The sequence below is a fragment of the Podarcis pityusensis genome (assembly GCF_964106645.2).
Source record: "Podarcis pityusensis genome assembly, chromosome: 10".
NCBI lineage: Eukaryota > Metazoa > Chordata > Lepidosauria > Squamata > Lacertidae > Podarcis > Podarcis pityusensis.
This window is the reverse complement of record NC_138035.1, coordinates 49,822,453-49,844,162: the sequence shown is the minus strand read 5'-3', so window position 1 is coordinate 49,844,162 and position 21,710 is coordinate 49,822,453. Positions and strand designations below refer to the sequence as shown.

The 21,710-nt window shown below is 41.5% G+C and overlaps 1 protein-coding gene and 1 long non-coding RNA gene across 4 annotated transcripts in view; both read right to left on the bottom strand.

The window, feature by feature from the left end:
- Positions 1–268: 268 nt before the first annotated feature.
- The window catches only part of AMIGO2 (adhesion molecule with Ig like domain 2), a 41,893-nt gene continuing 20,451 nt past the window's right edge, over positions 269–21,710 (bottom strand). The window contains exons 2-3 of one of the 3 annotated variants that reach the window (XR_013990903.1): positions 15,339–17,067; positions 269–286 (exon numbers count right to left, since the gene is read on the bottom strand). Coding sequence is in view for 1 of the 3 variants with exons in the window: in XM_081022358.1 (XP_080878484.1) it covers positions 15,447–16,997 (1,551 nt within the window). In the remaining 2 variants the exon portion in view is untranslated. Of the gene's footprint in view, positions 287–13,863; positions 17,068–21,710 lie in introns of those variants that run through there. The other 2 variants (XR_013990904.1, XM_081022358.1) reach the window with 2 other exon arrangements.
- The window catches only part of LOC308486080, a 234,704-nt gene continuing 220,258 nt past the window's right edge, over positions 7,265–21,710 (bottom strand). The window contains exon 2 of the long non-coding RNA XR_013990925.1: positions 7,265–12,627. This is a non-coding gene — a long non-coding RNA (uncharacterized lncRNA). The remainder of the gene's footprint in view (positions 12,628–21,710) is intronic.

The window sequence follows — 21,710 nt, the reverse complement described above, 5'->3', positions numbered from 1 at the left end:
TCTGCCCCCCCCTTAAAAACTTTTCTCTCTCTCATGCCACTACTGCCTGTGTCTGTTCCATCGTTCAGTTTATTTTTCAGACAATCTGTTGACTTGAATTGCAAGATTCAAAATAAAAAGTTAGCCTGGACATCCTATGGTTAACAAATTGATTGGTTTATGTGATGACAATTAAGCGGCATGAATCAAATTTCCATTACTGCCTGCAAATAAACAATCTCTTTATTCCGGGGATGACTGAACCCTGTCACCGTTGTTGGAACAGCAAATCTTTCCATCTTTCCCCCTACAAAGTAAAAGCAAAGACAGCATTAGGGCTTTGCGTACATGTAAGCTCCTCCGTGGATGGCACAAGCTGATCTGCTGTTTTTATCTTTCTTTCTCATTCTGCTGTAGCTGTATATGTTTTCTTTTTAAATCACCATTGCTGAATTAATCATAAAACGAGCATTGTAGGTCTTGTGTACTCTACAGCTGTTGGCTTTATCACCTTTTGAAAGATAAGCGGACTAAACCATCTGTTCCTCACCTACCATTTGCCTGTAACATGGAAGAACATCCTGTTTACTTCCCAGGAACTATTACTGGATTTTTCCGTCTATAAGATGCCCCCATGTATAAGACGACCCCTATTTTTTGAGCCCAAAATCAAGAAATAAATATTTTAAACATCAAACAGTAAGGCAAGCTGTGTAATGGCGGCTGCTCCTCTCAGCCCCCCTGGGTGCCATCACTGAGCTTCTTGCAGCAGAGGGGCGGGGCACACCCCAGGGCCCCCACGGTCTGCCTGCCCCTCCCACTCAGCCACCCTACAGCTGGGGGGGGGGGGAGGCAGCGGAGAGCCTGCGCACCCCCAAGGGGCAGAGTGCAGTTTGCTTCCCTGAGAGTCAGTGTGCTGTAGTGGTTAAGAGTGGTAGACTTGTAATCTGGTGAACTGGGTTCACTTCCCTGTTCCTCCACTTGCAGCTGCTGGGTGACCTTGGGCTAGGCTTGTATAAGACTACCTCCAATTTTAAACTTTAAGAATTGGGGGGGGGGGGGGACCTTGTCTTATACACAGAAAAATACGGTATTCTACCTATCTTTTCAAGATCTTCATTTGTATACTTTCATACTAACAGGGTTTATGATATTAAGCCTGGCTTAGGTGTCATACAAGGTATGAACAGAAAGCTTGCCTGTGTGGAGTTCCACCTGGCTAAACTTGGCAAGCCTATTGCCTTTGCTTACTGAGATGGGGGTCTCACGGAGTCCACTGCCAGGTAATTGTAGGTATACTTTTACTGGAAATAACGGCAGTGAGAATACCTCTCTGGTATAAAACTCCAAGGGTGGCTTAAGAGAAGAACTGTGCTGTCTCCAGACTTTTCTTGGGCTTTAATGTTATATTTACTTTGTATCCATAGGAGTTTGGACTAGAGGTCAGAGATAACTAGCCTGTGGACATCTGTAGTTTCTAAGACTCCAACTTCCATCACTCTCAGCCAGCATGGCCAAAGGTGAGGGATTAAGGGAGTTGTAGTTCAACAACGTTACCTGTTTTAGATGGAACCCAGCCTACAATATATCAGTATTTAACAGCAGCACCCTATGAAATAGTGTCTTGTTATACCTGCTGTATTGTCCTACCAGAGGTCTGTACTGAAAGAGTAATCTGAAGATATCTTCTAAGCAAGCACCCTAACAAACCTAGTTATCATTCCCAAAAATATGACTATGACTAAGTTAAAAACACAGATGGGACAAATGTGTCTCTCAGTAAAGGCAGGACTCATCTACTTCCCACAGAATCATATCACACATTGCTGTCGAAGGGTACTGAGAAAGAATGAATATTTGCTTTCCTAAAACTGGATTTCAGAATGCATTGAAACACCTGGGCTGGGGTGCCAATGGGAATAAATATTGGGGGGGGGGGACGTAAGCCCCACTCTACAGAATTGCTCACAAGACATGGCACACACACACCATTTGAATGGTAATGCCCATCAACTTTGGGGGCCCTAGCCCCCTCAAATATTTTAGAGGTGGCTGAAGGGGCTTCAGACCCTAGGAGTTGGCTCCTATGGCTGGGGTATAGGACAAAGCCACACATAAATGCTGACAACATTATATGAAGAGCCAGCTAAGTTGAGGCACATTTAAGCACCACTGATTTCAACTAGTGATTGTGGTTCTCTTGTTTGAAGTGCAGTTTGACTTTACTGAGGCACTCTAATGACTCCTGTGCAAGCAATCATGAGAGGGGAGTTTGGGGGGCACTGCCAAGCCTCCTCCTCTCCAGTGGGATCCCTTCATCCCATTTACAGCCCTCCAGGAGTTTGAGGGTAGAAGGCCCTCTTCTTGTGGAGGCCATTTGTGAAAATTAGAACCTTGGTTGTGCAGGGTTCTAAATTACGCAGAGAGACTCTGTGAATAGAGAATGTTCCCTGATTCAGACTCTTGCCTTCAAACTTGTGGAAGACTATAAATAGGATCAAGGTGATATGATGGAGGGGCTCAGGGGCTGCACACCCACTTCCTGTCACGTGACTGCTTATACACATTATCTGAACACCCAAATAAAGGTGGAGTGCTCCAACACAGTTGGAAAGAATCAAGCATTGTTGCCCTTAGAAGTCCTTCTGCAGCCCCACATTATGAGTTAATTTTAGAACTCTTTAAAATATGATTACGTTGTTTGCTTTCCAACGCTGCTTGCCATTGTTGATTCAGTTCTGCAGATAAAGTAATTTTATAAACTCAAAATATCATCCAAGATCAGCACTAAGCATTACAATTAATTCCTTTTAATTTCAGTGGGATTTGAATAACCTCACTGCATGCAGGATAGCAGTCTCTGAGAGTACCCTGAAGAAGAGGAGGTAGTAGATGGGAAGGAACAGATTTGTACAAGCTTTGTGGATTATTATTTTTTAAAATCTCCCTGCAACAACTCCATTGAGTTTGTTGAGAACAGTTACCCGTCATCCAATATCAGATGAATATCCAAATGAACTGTATTCAATGTTCTACAATAATTCAGTTATCAGCAGTGAAGGAGAGGAACACCCAAAACGAAACATATCTGTTACACAGCTGGAATTTCTACATCATGCAGTTTATCGGGGGCAGTGGGGGGGAAAATGATACAATTTATCTGAAAACCTATGCACCACTGAAATTTATTTACAACCAGAATTTGACCAAGTATCTATGTTTGTTCTTCTGGATTTGGGAAATGGCAGGATGAAAGATGGGGGTGTTCTGAAAACATGCTTGTTCAAGCTGATGCTGAAGATGCTTGTTATTTTCATGACTGATTTGAAATAGGTCAGAGCAAAAGGCCTCTCTGGAATTGTAATTAAGTTGGTGAACAGAGAGAGAGAGAGAGAGAGAGAGAGAGAGAGCGAGAGAGAGAGGCAGAGGCTAAAAGTCTTCCAGTAGTGGCAGTTTCTTACTAAACAGATCATTTTCTTAGACCAGGAGGAAAACTGTATTTGAAAAAGCAGTTTAAAAAAGAACTAATCGAATAACGTAAAACACTCCACAAATGAAGGTGGCTTATCTTTGCTGAGCATATGGGTGGTAGATAGGATTCACCAAATTCTGGATACTGAATTTTAAATAAGAACAGTACGGTACATGAAACATTATTTTGTACCCAAACTATCCTATTATGCCAGAAAATAAACAGAAGACATCAGCATATGCTAGTCATAGCTGGATCAAATATCCCCCTTCTTTGTAGGAAAGAAAGAAAATATTTGATTACAAAAGATGTGCATGATGTTAAGCTTATCTAAATCTCACTGATTTCCATGGGAGAGGTACAATAAGCACAATTTGAAAACAGAAAAGCTTTTTAAGCAAGTCTGGTTAAAGTGATAGCCAAAAAGGTTCAGGACAAGGGTCATGGTGGTGGTGAAAGGTATTGAAAAACTTTGGTTCAATTAGGTGTTTTTTTTTTAATGTACTAATATTGCTATAAAAATTTATTACCAAAGACAGTTTGTCTTGCGGAAGAGAATACCAGTGTCTCTGTTTATATATTTACATTCCAAGTACTCTGCGGTTCCAGGAGAAGAAATAATGCACTTTGGGATGTCATGAAAGAATCCATGTGTGGTGAGAAACAAACAGAACCTACAACAAACATTGCAGCTGGCCAGCCATGCTTGTTTTCATCCCACCTCCCCATCCCCAGTATCAGAGAGTGCAGTAGGGCTGTGCTGCTTACTTGACCTCCTTCCAGCTGAGCCATTGCTGCATACTGGGACAGAGGGAGGGAGACAAGGTCAGTGTGGTGCAAATCAAATGCATTGGGAGACCCAAACTGGTACCCCAGCAGGCACATTAGCACCACATCAGTGTGGATAAAAATCAATTTTTTAAAAAAAATAAAAATAAAAATAAAAATTGGATTTAAAAAAAAATTAAATTGGCTTTTTTGATTTAAATTGGATTTTTTAATTTAAATTGGATTTATTTATTATTATTTTTTAAAAAAATGCTTTCGGAGGAAAAATCTTTCTAAACGTAGTTTTCTATTTAAGTTACATTATAGTCCAAATGCTATTCATCAGGAAATTAGGATTTGTTTTAAGTTTTTCATGTGTGCTAAAACTCAGTCTAAGGTTTTGTTTTTTAATTGTTTAACCACATCAGTTAACAAAAATGGATACATATGCTATAACGTTGTTGTTTTAGTTAAATAGTTTTGATATAACTGTAAAAACTACTCTGAAGATTTATTATTCCAAAAATGAAACCTTCATCTGGTTGTAATATTTAGATGATACCAGCAAGAATGAGTCTTTCTGTAAAAAAAGATTTAAATCAAGTCTTACTGACTAGTGATTTAAATCATGATTTAATTTGATTCGATTTAAATCAAATCCACCCTGCACCACATGGACCTTACTGCTGCCTTCCCTTCCCTTCCCCATCCCAGTATGTGGTAGTGACTCATCAGGGAAGTGGCACGGACCTTCTGCATTATTTGCTACTGTCCTCCTGTTTTCTGCTCATTGATATGACTTTAGTTCCTTGCAGCTACTTGTGTGTGTTCTCCCAGGGAGTTAATACAGTTTCAGGGGGTAGTGAGGGTACTGTATTTAGATCAGGGGAATAGAGTGGAGAGAAGGGTTCATTCCTCTTCTCCCAGAACCCCCGATTTTCAAACCCTAAAACATCAGGACAGCCCCTATCTTGCATCCAGTTGGGACCAAAGTAATGGGATACCAATAGCCATAACTTTGACATGACTTGACTTAACATGCTGTAATCTGAATGCGTCAACAAAATAAATAAACTGTCAGGTTATGAAGCAAGAGATAACATATCATGGGATGAAGCAGACATAAATCCCCAAAGATGTCCTTGCTGTAGCCAGTGAGAAAACACCCACAACACAAAGGAGAAATAAATTCTCCCCTCATCCGTCAAGGCTTAGCAACTAGAAGGTTCTGGAAACAGTATTATATCTCATGCTTTCAGCCTGAGGGTGTTATGCTGGAGCAGGATGTTGGGTTTTGAGCTCTTCTGGTCTTGCTAACACTGATGGATCGAGAAACAGTAAAGGCTACAGAAGAAGACTTCTAGTTATGAGTGCAAAGAACAAACTGCAGTCAGTCAGGGAACTCCAGGGAACTGTGGAATTTATCAAGACATTGATGATTACATATATATTCATCCCAAGCAAAGGTGAGGCAAAATGCTTTAATTTCGTGCAATCTACTGGAAAGCATCACTGTGAAAAGCTATTCCAGCAGTGGAACTGCAATGTAGTAAAGGTTCCACATTCATTAAAATAGAGAGCACAGACCTGTGTGTCCATTCTGTTGAATGTGGGTTGGCTCCTCACAGCGCTGTTAGGATTGGGCTTGGATTGGCAGGCTCTGAGATAAGAAGTGGAGAAGGAGGAAGAAATGGGGATGAGGGCTGAATGATGGGGACCTGGTTTCAAGGCCGGGGGAATCGCTCCTTTCTGACTTGACTTCAGCTGCTTCAGAAGTGAGAGAAGTCTGCTCTCTACCATGATGTTCCTGCAGAGAGCCTCTGTGGAGATTAGAGAGCCAGAACAGGAGGCGGCAGTGACTGAAAACAGGAGCTTGAGGGTGCATTTAGTTGTCAAGAAGCAGGCGCTGCCTTTGTAGATAGAAGCAGATTCACCCACCCTAATGGGAGCACATTTGCAACCTTGACATTCCCACAAAACAAGCAAGTTCCGATAGTGAGCATGCATCGAAACTCATAGCTCCCAAATGATAATTCCTGAGCCTTTGCTGCTGAGCCTGTGCCACCACCTGTCTGAAGAAAGATCTTTCTTACTAACAAGTGTCTCTGTGTTTTGGTGGTGGCAGCCAGGACGATTCCTCCTACTCAAGTCCCCTGCTCCCAAAAGATCTGTGTGTATGTCTGAATGTACAAGAGGACAAGTGTGTATGAGGGCAGCCCTTCTTAATGTTCACAGAAAGCAAAACTATGTTGGCTTTCTTTAAAATCAGAGGTAGGCAACATGGTGCTCTCCAGACTGCAAATCTCATGATCTCTGACCATTGGTCTTGCTGGCAGGGCCTGATGGAAGTTGTAGCATACCAGCATCAGAAGGCCATTGTGCTGGCTACCCCTGTACCTGTTTTTAAAAATCTCTCATTGTGATCCAAAAAGGGCTTATTTTGAGGCTTTCGCTTTTCAAAGGATAATATCAAAATTACAGCAATTAGCCCGCGTGACATTTTCATAAACGTGTTCTAAATTTAGCCATTCATTATGGAAATTGTAGGAGCTTTTATCTTTCACTGCTGATACTCAAAGAAGGAAACTGGAATAAACTGGGATATCTGAAATATGGAATTGCTTTATTAAAAGATGAGCCTGAACACGCATCAAGGGAAGGATGCTTTTCACAACCTTTGGGATAGAGATGACCACAAATGGCTTCATCATCCACAGCCAGTGGCGTAGCGTGGGTTGTCAGCACCCGGGGCAAGGCAAGTAATTTGCGCCCCCTAACCCGTGGAGCCAGGTAGGGGCAGAGAGCTGCGAGTGCGAGTGCACCCCCCCGATGTTGCGCCCGGTGCGGCCGGCCCCCCCTGCACCCCCCACGCTACGCCACTGTCCACAGCTGACACAGGCCCAGTAAATTTACTTGAAGCAAGAGGAGTGACTAACTTCCCCGCCCTGTGTTTTAATACACTTCTGCATTATGTTGCCCCCTGCTGTTCTGGAGGCTGAAAATGCACATTTATTCATATTCCAAAAAAACTCCCATTGTGCGTGCTTGATAGAAGAGGTTGACATTCATTTAGAGAGACTGTTAACACTCAGCAAAGGTCACGACATCCATTAGATTTAATGGGAAAATATTTATTTCCAGTCAATTTAAATCATTCTACAAAGAAATACAAAAAAAGGTTTGTACAGAAAAAAGAGCGTATGCAACACAAAGTGAGAATATAAACACAAGGAACTTGTGAAGACAATATCAACGCACCTTGCTGTTTCTTCATATAGCTGTTTGATCTTTTTAAAAGAGGGTAAGAAGCTGAAAATACATTAGAATGGGAAATAAATATTCTGTTTTCTTTATTGAAGCTCTCCGCTAATGCAAGGGTAAATTCAGGAATAATTTATCACAATTATACACAAAAAGTATTCTGGTGTTTTGGATATTGGACTTAACTCCTAGCAATCTCTGGCTCAACTTAACGCTAGCACTTCAAGGTTAAAATTTGAGCCTAGATCATGTGACACAGGGTGGCATTCCACTAAGTGTTATTCAGAGTCAACCCATTGAAATTAATGAACATAACCAACTTAGGTCCCTTAATTTCAGTAAGACTTAGTTGAAAACCACCCATTATAAAGAAAATGGTACATAAAGAAAATGTTGCGTATGCATGCTGTAACTACTCAGTAAATACAACCGGGGGGTTGAAATTCCAAAGTCAGAATTTATGGCTTTCATCTTAGTTTGAGACTCAATAATTTTTATTTAAGCACTATATGGGTCCCATGCCAAATGCTATCATCCCTGGACGTATGTACAGCTGCACATTTCCAGCATGGATACACCAATGTTCCCCTCTTGTTGTGTGCAATAAACAGATCTTTTCTTTATTTTTTATTTGCACAAATAGATGTCTTCATCTCAGAGGAATTACAGAGCAGTCTTCTGAATACCTGACCTCCATGTTTTAGAATAATGTAACACTTTGACAACATGTATCACGATTTTGCATTAGTAGGACAAAAATAAATAAAAATACATCCATGGAAAATTTTAGTCCTCAGAGAGTATGTCAAACAGATGCTTCAGGACCATAATAAAATACCTACAGGCAGCTACTACATCAAAGAGAAAACTCTGATCTACTGACATAGAACAGCTTTAGTCATGATGATATATCAAGTAGATTTACTAAGTCCAAGAAGGTAAGTTAAGCTGATCTCCATGTTCAGCTCAGAGATTTATCAGCTGTGTTGCCTAAATCCTCTCTATCAATTTAGATGCCAGCACTAATTTCTATGGAGGTCGTGTTTTGGTCCTATTTAGCTAACTTAGTTTACTGCTGGTGGGTTACATATATGTGCTCTTTCATGGGACGAGTTGCATTTGCTTTACAGTTAGGAGATGGGTGAGATACACTGAGAGTTTGTATTTTGTTAATGGTGTTTCAGCATTTTAAAAAATCTCTTAATCACTCTCATTCAAAACATTCCAGGGTGATGTTCAGCAATTCAATCAAATGATTCACACGCTGCATAAATAATAAAATACAAAACCAGCAAATAAACATGGGGGTTTATCTGACACATTCATAGTTAGAACTGACCCACTGAAATAGTCTATTGACTAACTCAAGCCCATTGATTTCAATGGGTCTTCTTTGAGTATTACTTAATTGGATACAATCCCTAACAATGAAAACATAGAAGAGCCAATTAAGGCAGTTCCCACTAAGATATCATTTAAAAATATCGGGATACTTCAAAGCTGCAACCATTCATTTTCTAGGCTGTCTGAGATTTATTGAATTTGTATACCATCTGAAGACCACAGGGCAGTCCACAGCATAAAATTACAAAATGAGAATAAATAATATATAATAAAACAAAAGCCAACCAATAGCCCCCGCTCCTACAAACACATTTAAAAGGCCATAGAATGTTTATCAGTCAAAGGCCTGGTTACAGAGAAACATTTTTGCCTGCGCCAGGTAAAGGTATGTAATGAAAACATTGGGCAAGTGTCCCTGGGAAGACCATTCCACAAACAGGGAGCCACTGCAGAAAAGGCCTGCTCTTGTGCTGCCACCCTCCAGACCTTCAGTGGAGGAAGCACACAAAGAAGGACTACAGAAGATGATTGCAGGGTCCAGGTCGGACACAAGGGCTGGCTGATGGAGGAGGGCATGACACATGGACAAGTTGCAGTACCAGTCCACCCCTAATGTCAAATTTACAGCTTTTAAATTGTTAGGAAATACCTGTGTAGCAGTACACATCAAAGCAATGGCTAAAAGAAAGAGTGAAACCAAATACTTAACAATACTAATTAGCTCTTTTTAAAAAAAGCAAGCTGACATGGACTGTGTATAAGCATACACTGAAACAGAAATGAGCATAGGGTGGGTTTTTTGTTCTTATTTGTGCTGAGCCTGGCTTCTCTGCACCTTCGCAATTTATTTGTCAAGTGTCCTTGCTGACAACTCAATACTGACTGTGTCGTCAATCTTGTACGCTTCAGAAGAGCTCTCCAGCTTCGCTTTCAAAAGCGCTACATGTACATTCAATCAGTGAAATATTATTTAGTTCCCTCATTCTTTAAAACAGGAAAATCAATGTTGCAAACCTGGTGAGAAGGGATTGTCACCTCACAACTGCTCACCCAATCACAGCTGTGTACAATTCGGTTCTGTTACAAACTGGTGGAACAAAATCTCTCTGAAATTTTGGGAAGAATGTGTGTTTCCAGAACAGCTGTACCATTGTGCCTGCGCTCAGAATATGTATAGTTGTAGACATTTATTTAGCAGAATTTGCAAACTGCTTAACTCTAAAGACCTCTGTGAAACTTGCATAAAATATAAAATGTACACTAAAATTATCAGTACAAGTCATAAGCTAAAAACAAGTTCAACATTCATATTTATCTGATCCAGCAAGCCTTTGATTATTCTTACAATTATTCCTCACTGCAGATTGAGCATCAGTCTCTTCTATGATATACAAAGCTATGCTACTGAAGTAACAATTCACTTTGCACATTTTGATAACCAGAACTACTGCCCCAAATATTGGGAACTGAATGTGCTCAGCATAGCATATTTATTACAAGGGGCTGATTTTGAGGTTCATTTCCAGTTCTCATAACTGGACAACAACTTCAAGATCCCGTGGTTATTTTATTCATACTACTTTGCATTTTGTAATCATTTGGTGACTTAAAGTGATGGATTTTATCCTGCACAAGTCACACAGCAATGAACAGGACTTCTAAAGGGGTATAATCGGCTGTGCCCAACCTCTAGGAAGTAATGGCTTTTCTAACTAAAATATCCCAACCTATCAGTTAAAGACCAAATGCTAAAAGCTCAAACACTGCTGTTTCCACCAGTTTTCCATGACGAAAATACAAAATGTTCCTTCTTTACAATAACTCATTTCCTCCTTGCACAGTCCAATTTGTCCATGCACAGATGGCACACAGCAGCAAATCCTGCAACTTTTCTTTCTCTCTCCGTCAATAAAAAATAGATTCCTTAAGCAACGCTTTCTTATAAGGCTAGGTCATGCTCTTCCGAAGGTCAGCAGCAAATTCTTCATTATCCAGTGAGCCGGCTAGAACATTTTCCTTGACGATCTTCTGTCACACTTATGCAAAATGTCACAACTTGAGGGCTTATTTCTTTGTTTAGAGTATTTTTATACTGCCCTTTACCAGAACTGCTTCTAAGGTGCTTTAGACAATTAAGATATTAAAAGGCTGCAATTTTATACAAATTTACCCAGGTGTTAGATCCACTGAAAGCAATGGGATTTGTGTTGGCATAGATATGCATAGGAATGCGATGAATAACTATCAACTCACATGGTGAAATGAAAACAACACACAAAACACCAGAATGAATCTGTGCAACTGCCAAGGTTTTAAAAGGGTGGGAAAGTAAGGAGGAGGTTGCCTGGTGCCACAAACATGACCAAGGTTAGCATTAGGTAAGCCTGTCTGGAGAGTTTTTCCAGCAACACAGTGCCACAACTGAAAAGGCTCTCTCATTGATAGGCCCCGTTCTATGTCAAATAAGCATGGGATGACTTTGCCTGGAGGTGCTGTGTCCATAGATTGCAGGAAAATACTGGGCAAAGTTTCGCCCAGTATCTTCTCTATGTGATGGGCACATGGGAAAAACCTGTCCCATGAGCCCTTGCTGAAAAGGGGAGGGGAAAGCCTATATAAGGCTGCTTCCCCTGGAGCTTTGAGAGCTTCTTGCCCTCCCACCGTTGGGTTAGAGCCTTCACTGAGCAATTTTGGGTCACGGGTTGACAGGGCTGGAAATGAATTTTTCTCTCTCAACCTGATTGGCACTTGGCTGGGTATTTTTCCGCCTTTCCCTCAGTGAAACTGTGGCTTTCTTTCGTTAGGTGGAAGAACGTTGTTTGTATGAGGGTGGAAATGGCATTGGTCAGGATCAACATAGTATAGGGGGGCCCCAAAGGGGCCTGAGGGGAGGATTGACCACGGCAAACCCAAACGTGGGTTCAGTATCAGCCTGGTTGGAATCTGCACCCTGGTCCCCCAGTGAAACCTTGTTTGCTTGGCGTACACCACAGCAAGGTTCAACACTGGCTGCCTCCTGTCATACCAGTTTAGAGTGATCCAAACCCAGCAAATCCATTCCATCAACATGGAACGATGAACTGATCCTGGGACCCAATGCCATGCCAACCCTTGCCCTGCCTGCTGCTGTCAATAGAGATTTGGTCTGCTTTTATCCCATCACCATTGTACAGTCTGGTTGCTTTGCTGCTCCCATGGGTCACATAATGTGCCTGCCTGGGCAATGCTTACATTGAAAACAACCAATTATTTTCATGCTTAGAAATTCAACACCCAACTTCCATTCTCAAATTGACGCTTTTCCTCTGGCCTTCTCTAGTCTAATGCTGGACTACAACTCCCATCAGATCAAGCCAAATGTCATGCTCAGGAATGATGGGAGTTGTAGTACAGAATATTGAGGGGGGTCAGATTGGGCAAGTACCATATCTATACTTCTCATAATACACTAGCCTGATGCAGGGTTGCGGGTGGCAAATAATGTCTGACACTTTGAATGCAGGATTCATGGATTCAACATAGCACATGAATTTTGTTCACGCTCACAGGCTTTCAAGACGTCATTCAAGCGTCAGCAAGGCAAAGCCTGCCAAACATTTGACAGCATCCATTTCATGCCTTCCCTGAAACGAAGATGGGGGAGTGTGTGGGCAAATTCTGCTACACCCAGTATCATCTTGTCCTTTGCTATCTAAATTGTTTCAATTTGAAATGATAAGCCATGCCTTGAGCACTTGAGAATCGAGAGCATGTTTGCAAGAGCTGAGGGGAATTTTATTTCAGCAACTTTTGGAGGACCAAAGCTGGTCTCCAGCTTACAAAACTGATTACCCTATTTTGGTGTCCACTGCATTGAACTACAAACCTTTTTAGATCTACCATCTACCCTGATCCACAAATGTTTTTTAGATCTTTATGGCCAAGACAGTAAAAGTTTCCTTCGGCACCAGTATAAGCCCTTGATTATTCACCAAAGAAGAGACTGCAGCTAGTCAAAAAGGTTATTTCAAGATATTTTGATGCTGAATCAAAGAATTAGGTGAAGGTCATGGGGAATGTTGAGGAAAGGGGATGTTTAAAATTATATGTATTTACTTTAGATTTATAAGCTCCCATGTTGAACAAGTAGTCCTTAGTTATATTCACCAGAAGGAGCCCTGTGGGAGGTGAACCACTCTCAGCCCCATGTACAAGAAAAGGTGAAATGAAGCAAGGAAATCAGGAATTGTGTAAGTTGAGTACAGAGAGCTGATAGCTATGTTGCTTGGGTATAGTCCTTGCTTAGGACTAGGCGATATATCAATATATCATCCAAAACAGGTTTGAAGTCCATATTGTGATATCGGTTTCATAATTTTTGACCTGGCAATATATTGTGAATCATGAGTGCTATGCAAAAATCACAATGTGGGGAAAAACTGTGAAGCCAGCCAATGCCTCTACATAGCTCCATCCTTATTTCAGACACTGTGATATATTGGCATATCGCGATGTGTAGCTGGTGATATATCACAAAGTTGAAAACCGGATATCACCCAGCCCTATGCTTGATCTTATGAACTGGTATGTGAGTCCTTCCAAGGCTCAAACTAAACAACCGCTGCCATCAGTGAAACATAGCTATTGGAACGGATCAGATCCAGGATGCTAGGACAGTACTTTATACATAGAGCATCACAGGGTTAGTGAAACTTTGCCAGCCAGACATTACACATTAAACACAACTTGATATAAAAGCTTCTCCTTGGCTCAGTTGAGGATGGAGAAGTGGGGGAGGACTGGGGAAAACTCATCCAAGGGTCATCCCAAAGGCATTTCAAGTGCCACACAGAACCATACATGAGAAATATTTGACAGCAACCTTCATAAGATGATTGCAACTGGCAAGCAAAACACGAAGGCTGGCTTCTCCCAGTTCCCAAGGACACAATGCGACTGAAGCCTTGGCTGAACAAGCTATTCCATGTGCTGTTGCAGCAAAGTATACCTACTTGATCAGAGTGCAAAAAGTACAAACAACACTAAAATATTGGGGTCTTTTGTTTTCTAGAAACACGGCTTTTTTTTTTTTTTTTGGTAGTCTATTTTATAACAAAAACCATACTAAAGCAGATGGAAATCACTATAAAGGCCTAATCCTACAAAATTCTAGTTCTTCTGCTAGGAATGGAAAATTCTCAAAACTAATAAGCCTAGAAATAAGTACTTAATTGATGCTTTCTATATCAAACCACGAAATGCAAATTTCATTACATCGTCATTTATATGCCTGTAAATTGATACATTGCAGTTTATATGCCTGTAAATTAGTACATTAATATGTTCTGAAAAACCTGCCGAATTACTCCGATTCTTCTAAGTAAGGCTGCAATCCGGGAAATTGGATGCAACCAGGTTCCCCCGTCAGCTGTAGAAGGCAATGTCTGGACATGCCAGCCATTTCATCGCTGATAATGAGAAGGCCTGGCTGCTCCTGCTGGATTCAATTTGGGATTGGTGGTTTCCATTATGGCTCTCATTAAGTCAGCAAAAGTGTTCAAAGTGCAGTAGCTCATGTACAAAACATCTAATTGCACAAACCCTGGTTCCTTTACTTCCAAACGAATCCTCTGCATTCCTCTCTTAAGATATTTTGTCCTCAAGCCACACACCACATATGCAAGTTTCAGAATAAGTAGGTAGGCTGAAGTGGCCACATTCCAGAAGCAACATAGCTCCTGTCTCTTTAAGAATGGTGAGGAACCCAGATATTCCAAAGGTGCAGCTTCTCCCATCTCTGTGCACTGGTGGGGAAACTTTACCTGTTGAACATCGCTCTGGCTCCAATTTCTTAATAGGACCAAAGCGCTGACCCTTTTGAGAGAAAAGCATTAAAGGCTAAAGTGGTTTATAGATCGTAACTTTGGACAAGTGTTTTCTGTCAAAGTTTTCATATAGTGAAAGTTTATTTATACCACATAATCATACATTCGGTTACTGGCTACTGAATCTCTAGTATTCAGAAGGAGATGACAGCTCCCCTCCCCCCAAAATCACAAAGCTTAGGTCATAATTTATACAAAAGCCCATTCTGAAATATTTCTGTTGTATCACTTCCTTTGTTTCTGTTATGTGCTCAGTGCCTAAAGGCAGAAACCAGAAGTTTAGTAAATGGCTATTTCTCTCTTTCCCTATCAATCTAAGCTCTAGGAGCCATATTGATTGTGGTTCTGATCCCTGATAATTACAATTGCACAAATTCTATACAGGTACGCAGCCAAGGATCTAATCTGCTGGGAAGCTCTCCAATACAAGCTTCACTGAAGTGAATGGGAGAGGCGAACAAACGCCACTCATTGAACGGCACTCACATGCCTGTAAGCACAGAAATTGAAACAGCAGTGGCATCTGCCATGATGTGGCCTCTTCAAAGCAGAGAGCTGCAAAAGCCATCTAGCAAAGTGTTCCTCCCCAGCACTGGTCCAGGTTTACAGAATGAAGGGCATGTAACCACCACCTATCAGAACGAACTCACCATTTCTTTTGGTTTGAAAGAGTTTCCCCTATTCTTTAAAGATTGGCTAGAGGCAGGACAGCTAGCTGTTGAAAGAGTTAGCCATACAATGCGAATGCAGGCAGGAAGCTAAGAGGACGGCATGAAAGGCGTGTCCGAAAACACCGAGTTCATGGAATCGGATTCCGATTTCGTTCGGGGAGTTTTTAGGATACTTTCCGCAATGATGTTCTCACCAGGAAACATCTTTACTTTCCCATTCTGTCCCGGCTTTGGCTCCTTCACGGGCTCAAGGAACACCACCCTCTTGCCGCTGCTGGCTTTTTTCTCATCAGCTGGAAGGTCCAGGGGAGGATTCGAGGTCAATATGGAGGCATGTGGGTTACTTTGGCTTGGCTGCCTTTTTCTTCTCTTGGACCTGCACCGACAAGGGCACGGCGTCAGGTAGAGGTAAAGGAGGACCAAGATAATGCTGGCTACACAAGCGGCGAGGGTGGTGAAAGCCGTGTTGAAGGTTTCGTGGGAGTGAGACCGGTCCACGGTGAAATTGCTCACATTGATCCTCACCTCGATGGTCTCATTCAACAGTCTTTTCCTGTTTATTGCAATGCAGGAATAAAGTCCAGCATCCTCATACTGGACCTCGTCGATTTCCAGACTCCCATTGAGAAATACTCTGAAGTGTTCAATATCTTTGCTGGGCTCCAAAAACTGATTGTCTGGGCTGATCCAAACAAAGTGGGTGCCTGCATCACTGATTTTAGTGTCGCAAGGTACGATCAGCCTCTCCCCAAGTTGAGCTTCCTGAATAAAGCCAAACGCGTGGAAAGAGCCATTGATGGTGCTTTCTGAGCAATTCAAGTAGTTGTCGTGCAATAAGGGCAGTTTATTCATATTGGAGCCTGACCGCAACACACATGTGTACTCAGCCTTGAAATCCTCCACCGAGCTGAAGTGTCTAAGATACCAGAAGTTTAGCATGGAGTAAAGTGTGCAGTCACAGTAAAAGGGGTTCCCATGAAGATAGATCCCACTAAGATGTCTAGCCGGCACTAAGCTCATGTAGTGAATGGGTATCGACTGGATTTGGTTGTAAGAAATGTCTAATAGCACAAGTTCAGAGAGTTTGCGTTTCCCAATGTACAAGTCGATCGGGAACTGGGAGAGAGAATTGTAACTCAAATAGAGCTTCTGCAATTTGTGTATCCCTCCAAAAGCAGCAGAATCGACATGGGCAATGTGATTGTTATACAGCAACAAAATCTCCAGAACTCTCAGTTCCTGGAAGACAGGACTGCCAAGCGACCTCAAGCTGTTGGACGACAAGTCGAGGTACTTGATATTTGGAGTCGCAGAAAAGCTTCCTGTGGAGATACTCGTGATGCCGTTGTGGCTGACGATGAGGGTAGCCAGTTTATCAAGCAACACTGGCATCCAGTCGTGATCCAAAATCCCAATTCGGTTGTGACTGAGATCCAATCTTTTCGTGTGCTTGAAGAGCGTTGCGGGCACTCTCGAGAGGTTCTTGCCGGTGCAGCTCACAATGTCGCTGGCACAAATGCAAGCGGCAGGACACATCGCAGAGGCACTGTGGCATACGCTTACGGCGACGACCAAGAGGCATATCAGTTTCTTGTAGTTCACGTGAAGAGCTGAAATGGTGCGCCAAACTGAAGACATGACTGTGTTTTAGCCGTCTCCCAGTGCTCCTTGCCACACTTTATACATGTAGTTAGCTTTGCGCCGGTCGCTGTTAAGAGAAACAGAAAGAATATTAATCTCTACAAATCACCCAACGTCTCACAGTGGCATGGTTGTCACCAAAAACATTTCAGTGTTGTTCAGGGTGGGAGGGAGACAGGAGTCTGTGTAGCTATCGTTTCCTTACATGAGTGAGCTATCCCATAGCTTTCCTGAACCAATTTTAGGGTATGGCGCTAATTTTTATAAATCAAAAGAGTTTCTAAACTTGATATCTGCCAATTTACATTACTCTCCAGTTTGACTGCCCATCTCTTTGCAAGGCCTAGCATTACACACCATGTCATTTTGTATTTCTCTTTCAAACTCTGGGTTTTCTCGAATGAAGCTGAGCGCACATTGTCTCAAAGCTAAAAGCCTGGTGCCAAACATCTGACTGGGTCAATGTGCGTTTTTTCTTCCAGCCACTGGTGCATGGATGAATCAAAACGACATCTTGAAAAGAAGTAAAACAGGTTACTAGGATAAATATTTTGTAAACAAACAATAGTGTGTACTACCACAGTATTTGATGCAACACATTGCTCTTTCCTGAGATCCTGTTATACCTTTTTTTTTCAGGGGATGGCCCCAAATTGACACAGATATGCACTTGATTGAACAGGAATAGTCAAGATGCCGAAGCGGGGACCCTTTAAAAATTACAGGCGGGTGAAGCCTGTGAACGTGGGGACTCGGCGGGCCCCTTTTGCGCCCCCCCAAACTGCGAAGGGACACTTTTAGGGGTTCCGGAGCGAGATGGGGTGAGCGGCGCGGTGCTGAGAGTCGACTGCTTTTTCCGCGGAGTGAAGCCGCACAGCCGTTATCGGAGAGCGCTGACTTCTTCCTGGGACAATTGACTTCTAAAGTAACTACCCGTGAGTAGGATAAAATTGGATTTAAAGGAAAAAATCATTTAATTCGGCACCGAAGCAGGAAGGCATAAACAGGAAGTCCACCTTCCTTTCTTGTAAATAGATCAAAGCAAAGAGACTGTAAGCGGAAACCTTGAAAGACGTTTGAAAAAAGACTTAAATCCTAACATCAGAAAAGCGATCTCCCCTCCGGATTGCAGGAGAGGAGGGGGGAAAGGTTTGAACTGTATCTACCTGCAAAAAAAGAGGGAAAGGAAGCTAAAATCCATCGCTTAGAGCCTGGGAACGGACTGCCCTGAGACAAGGAATGCCGCTCTGTGAAAAGCACTATCGGTAAACAGAGTACTTTTGACAGCTTTTGAAAGCTAACTCCGCAAGAGAGATACAGTGTTTCTGGACTTCTCCTGGCTTTAAAGTAACTGATTAAGTGCAATCGAAACTGTTGTTTTTTCGTGAATTGGGGGATCTATAAGGACTATTTTTTTCCTTTTTTTTCTTTCAAGTTGCAAGTTTTGACTGTTACTGTGTCCCCCTAGAGGACATTGCTACAATAACAACTTGAGGCTTGGGGAACTTTCCATTTCAAAACAAATTCTAACCGTGGGACTGACCTTGGACTTCTTGAGAGTGTTATGGCAGATGGAAGAGGAAAGTTAGAGGAAAAAACTACTAGGTCTGGCAGACCCTATTGGACAGATACTGCGTCGCAGCGAAGAGCTTCAACATCTGGTCCTTCTGGACCATCTGGATTATCAGGGGCTGCACCCCCACAAGTTAAACCAAAAGTAATGTCGTCTGAAGATGTTTTGGCTCTGGCGCTAGGAAAAATTAATGAATCTTTGGAAAATTTAACTAAACAAGTAGCTGAAACAAATAAACAAGTAGCCGAAGCATCAGTTAAAATTGATCAAAATACTACAAGTATCAATAATTTGGGACAGAAGGTGAATACCAATACAGAGACTATTGAGAAATTGTTACAGGAATCTGCTTCGACCTGAAAGACAGCTGAAGAAGCAAAAGACATAGCAACTGCCACTCAAGAGAAGATACCACCGATATATAGGCAACTCGAGGACCACGGTTTGACGTTGTCTATGATTGAATTGAAAGAGAAACAAAGAAATTTGAGAATCAGGGCTGTACCAGAACTTGAGAAAGATAACTTGATTGACTTTCTTACGCAGGAATTCGCAGACTTCTGGCAACAGGATTTGGGGAAGGAAGAATTTAAGATAGTGAGCGCATTTAGACTTGGAAGAGGAGGAAGGAAGAACAAGGTGAGAGACTGTTTGATTACCCTTCGAACAAAAGAGGAGAGAGATAAAATCTTGAATCTGCATTACCAAAAGACTCTGGAAATATATGATTCAAGTGTGGAGATATTTAAGGACATTCCAAAACATCTTTTGGACTTAAGGCTTAATTACGGAGATCTGGTTGCCCTGCTGAGATGTAATAGAATCATCTTTAGGTGGGAATTCCCCCAAGGCCTGTCTTTTAAATATAAAGGAAGAAAGATAAAAATAAGATCAGTCAATGATAAAGATAAATTCTTGAAAGACCACGGAGAAGATCTACAGAAAGAAGTGGAATCTGGAGAAGAGCCAAAAGCACTGGAAAGAGGAATAATAGATATAGCAAACTTATCTTTCGGATTGCATGGTCCAGAGAAAGTGACACCACCGACAGAACAAGAACAAACACTTGGCGCAGTTGGAGGTAAAGCGAAATAACCCCATCATGGCTCTGCAACTTTAAAGTTGGAATTGTAATGGCCTCAATTCTCCTCGGAAAAGGAAAAGTGTCTTTCATTTATTAAAAAAGGAACAATTGGACTTGATTTGCCTACAGGAAACACACGTGATAAGGCTACACAGGAAAGTATTGATTAACAAGAGATTGGGACAGGAGTTTATTTCATCTGATAAAGTTAAAAAAAAGAGGAGTAGTGATTTATGCAAAGGAGAGACTATTGCCGAAATTCATTTTTAAAGACGACCAAGGAAGATTTGTGGCAATTGAAATTCAAGTTCAAGGAGAGAAATTTTTGATAGTAGGAATTTATGCACCGAATTTATGCACTGAATTCTTTAAAAAGTTGCATGAGACCTTAATGGATTATTTGGATTACAATCTGATTTTGATGGGGGATATGAATGGAGTAGTATCTACAAATATGGATAAGGCACAAAGACAAGTGGTCACCAAGGATGGTAGACTACCGAAAACATTTTTTGAGATGACAGACAACTTGGACTTAGCTGATATTTGGAGAACAAAGAATCCCTTGGGAAGAGAGGGAACCTTCTTTTCTGAAGCCAAGATGACATGGACTAGAATTAACCAAATATGGGTAACTAGAGGAATGGCACCAAAGATAAAGAAAGCGGAAATTTGTCCAAAAACCTGCTCCGACCATAATGCTGTAAGGATGGAGATGAAACTAATATCAACTGGCTCCTTCAGATGGAGGATGAATGACACCTTATTCAGAGATGAAGAAGTGTATAAAAAGGCCCAAAAAACCTTGAGAGACTATTTTGAGATAAATATGAATACTAATGTAGAAAAAAGAGTAATCTGGGACGCAAGCAAAGCGGTCATGAGCGGGTTTCTGATACAACAGAATGCAATAAAGAAGAGAAGCCAAAATAAGAAGAAAGATAAAATTCTGGAGAAAATAAAAGAAAGCGAGAAGAAATTGAGAGCAAAACCAAAGTCGCAGGAGATTTTGAGAGAAATAAAGTTATATCAAGTACAATATATGGAAATGATGAATCAGGAAATAGAATGGAAAATTAAACAAATGAGACAAAAAACATTTGAATCAGCTAATAAATGTGGGAAATTGTTGGCTTGGCAAATGAAAAAAAGACAAAAATTAAATACTATCACAAATTTAGAAGTGGAAGGAAAGAACATACACAACCCAACTGAGATTAGAAACTGTTTCCAGAGGTACTTTAAACAATTATACACACAAGGGCCACAGAAAGAAATGGACATAGATCGATTTTTGAAGACAAATGGATTACAAAAAATCTCTCAAGAAAGTAAATTAATGTTGAATTATAAAATATCTGAACAGGAAGTAGAAGGTGCCATTCAAAACATGCAATTAGGCAAATCTCCAGGACCAGATGGGCTGACTTCTAGATACTATAGATCCTTGATAGAGTGGTTAGTACAGTGGTGCCTCGCAAGACGAAATTAATCCGTTCCGCGAGTGTCTTCGTCTAGCGGTTTTTTCGTCTTGCGAAGCAACCCTATTAGCGGCTTAGCGGATTAGCGCTATTAGCAGTTTAGCGGCTATTAAAGGCTTAGCGGCTTAGCGGCTTAGGTGCTAAAAGGCTATTAGCAGCTTAGCGGCTTAGAAAAAGGGGGGGGGAGCGAAAAAAAATCTCAAGACTCGCAAGACATTTTCGTCTTGCGAAGCAAGCCCATAGGGAAATTCGTCCTGCGAAGCAACTCAAAAACGGAAAACCCTTTCGTCTAGCAGGTTTTCCGTCTTGCGAGGCATTCGTCTTGCGGGGCACCACTGTACAACCACTGTACAACCTTTAAAGGAAGTCTGTAATGAAATATTGGAAGGGAAAAGGGCACCAGAGTCGTGGAAAGAAGCGTATATTACACTTATACCGAAAACAGAGACTGAAAAGACTCAGCTTAAGAACTACCGCCCCATATCATTACTTAATGTGGATTACAAAATTTTTGCAGACATTTTGGCCAAGAGATTGAAAAAAGTGTTGATGGAAGAGATCCATAAAGACCA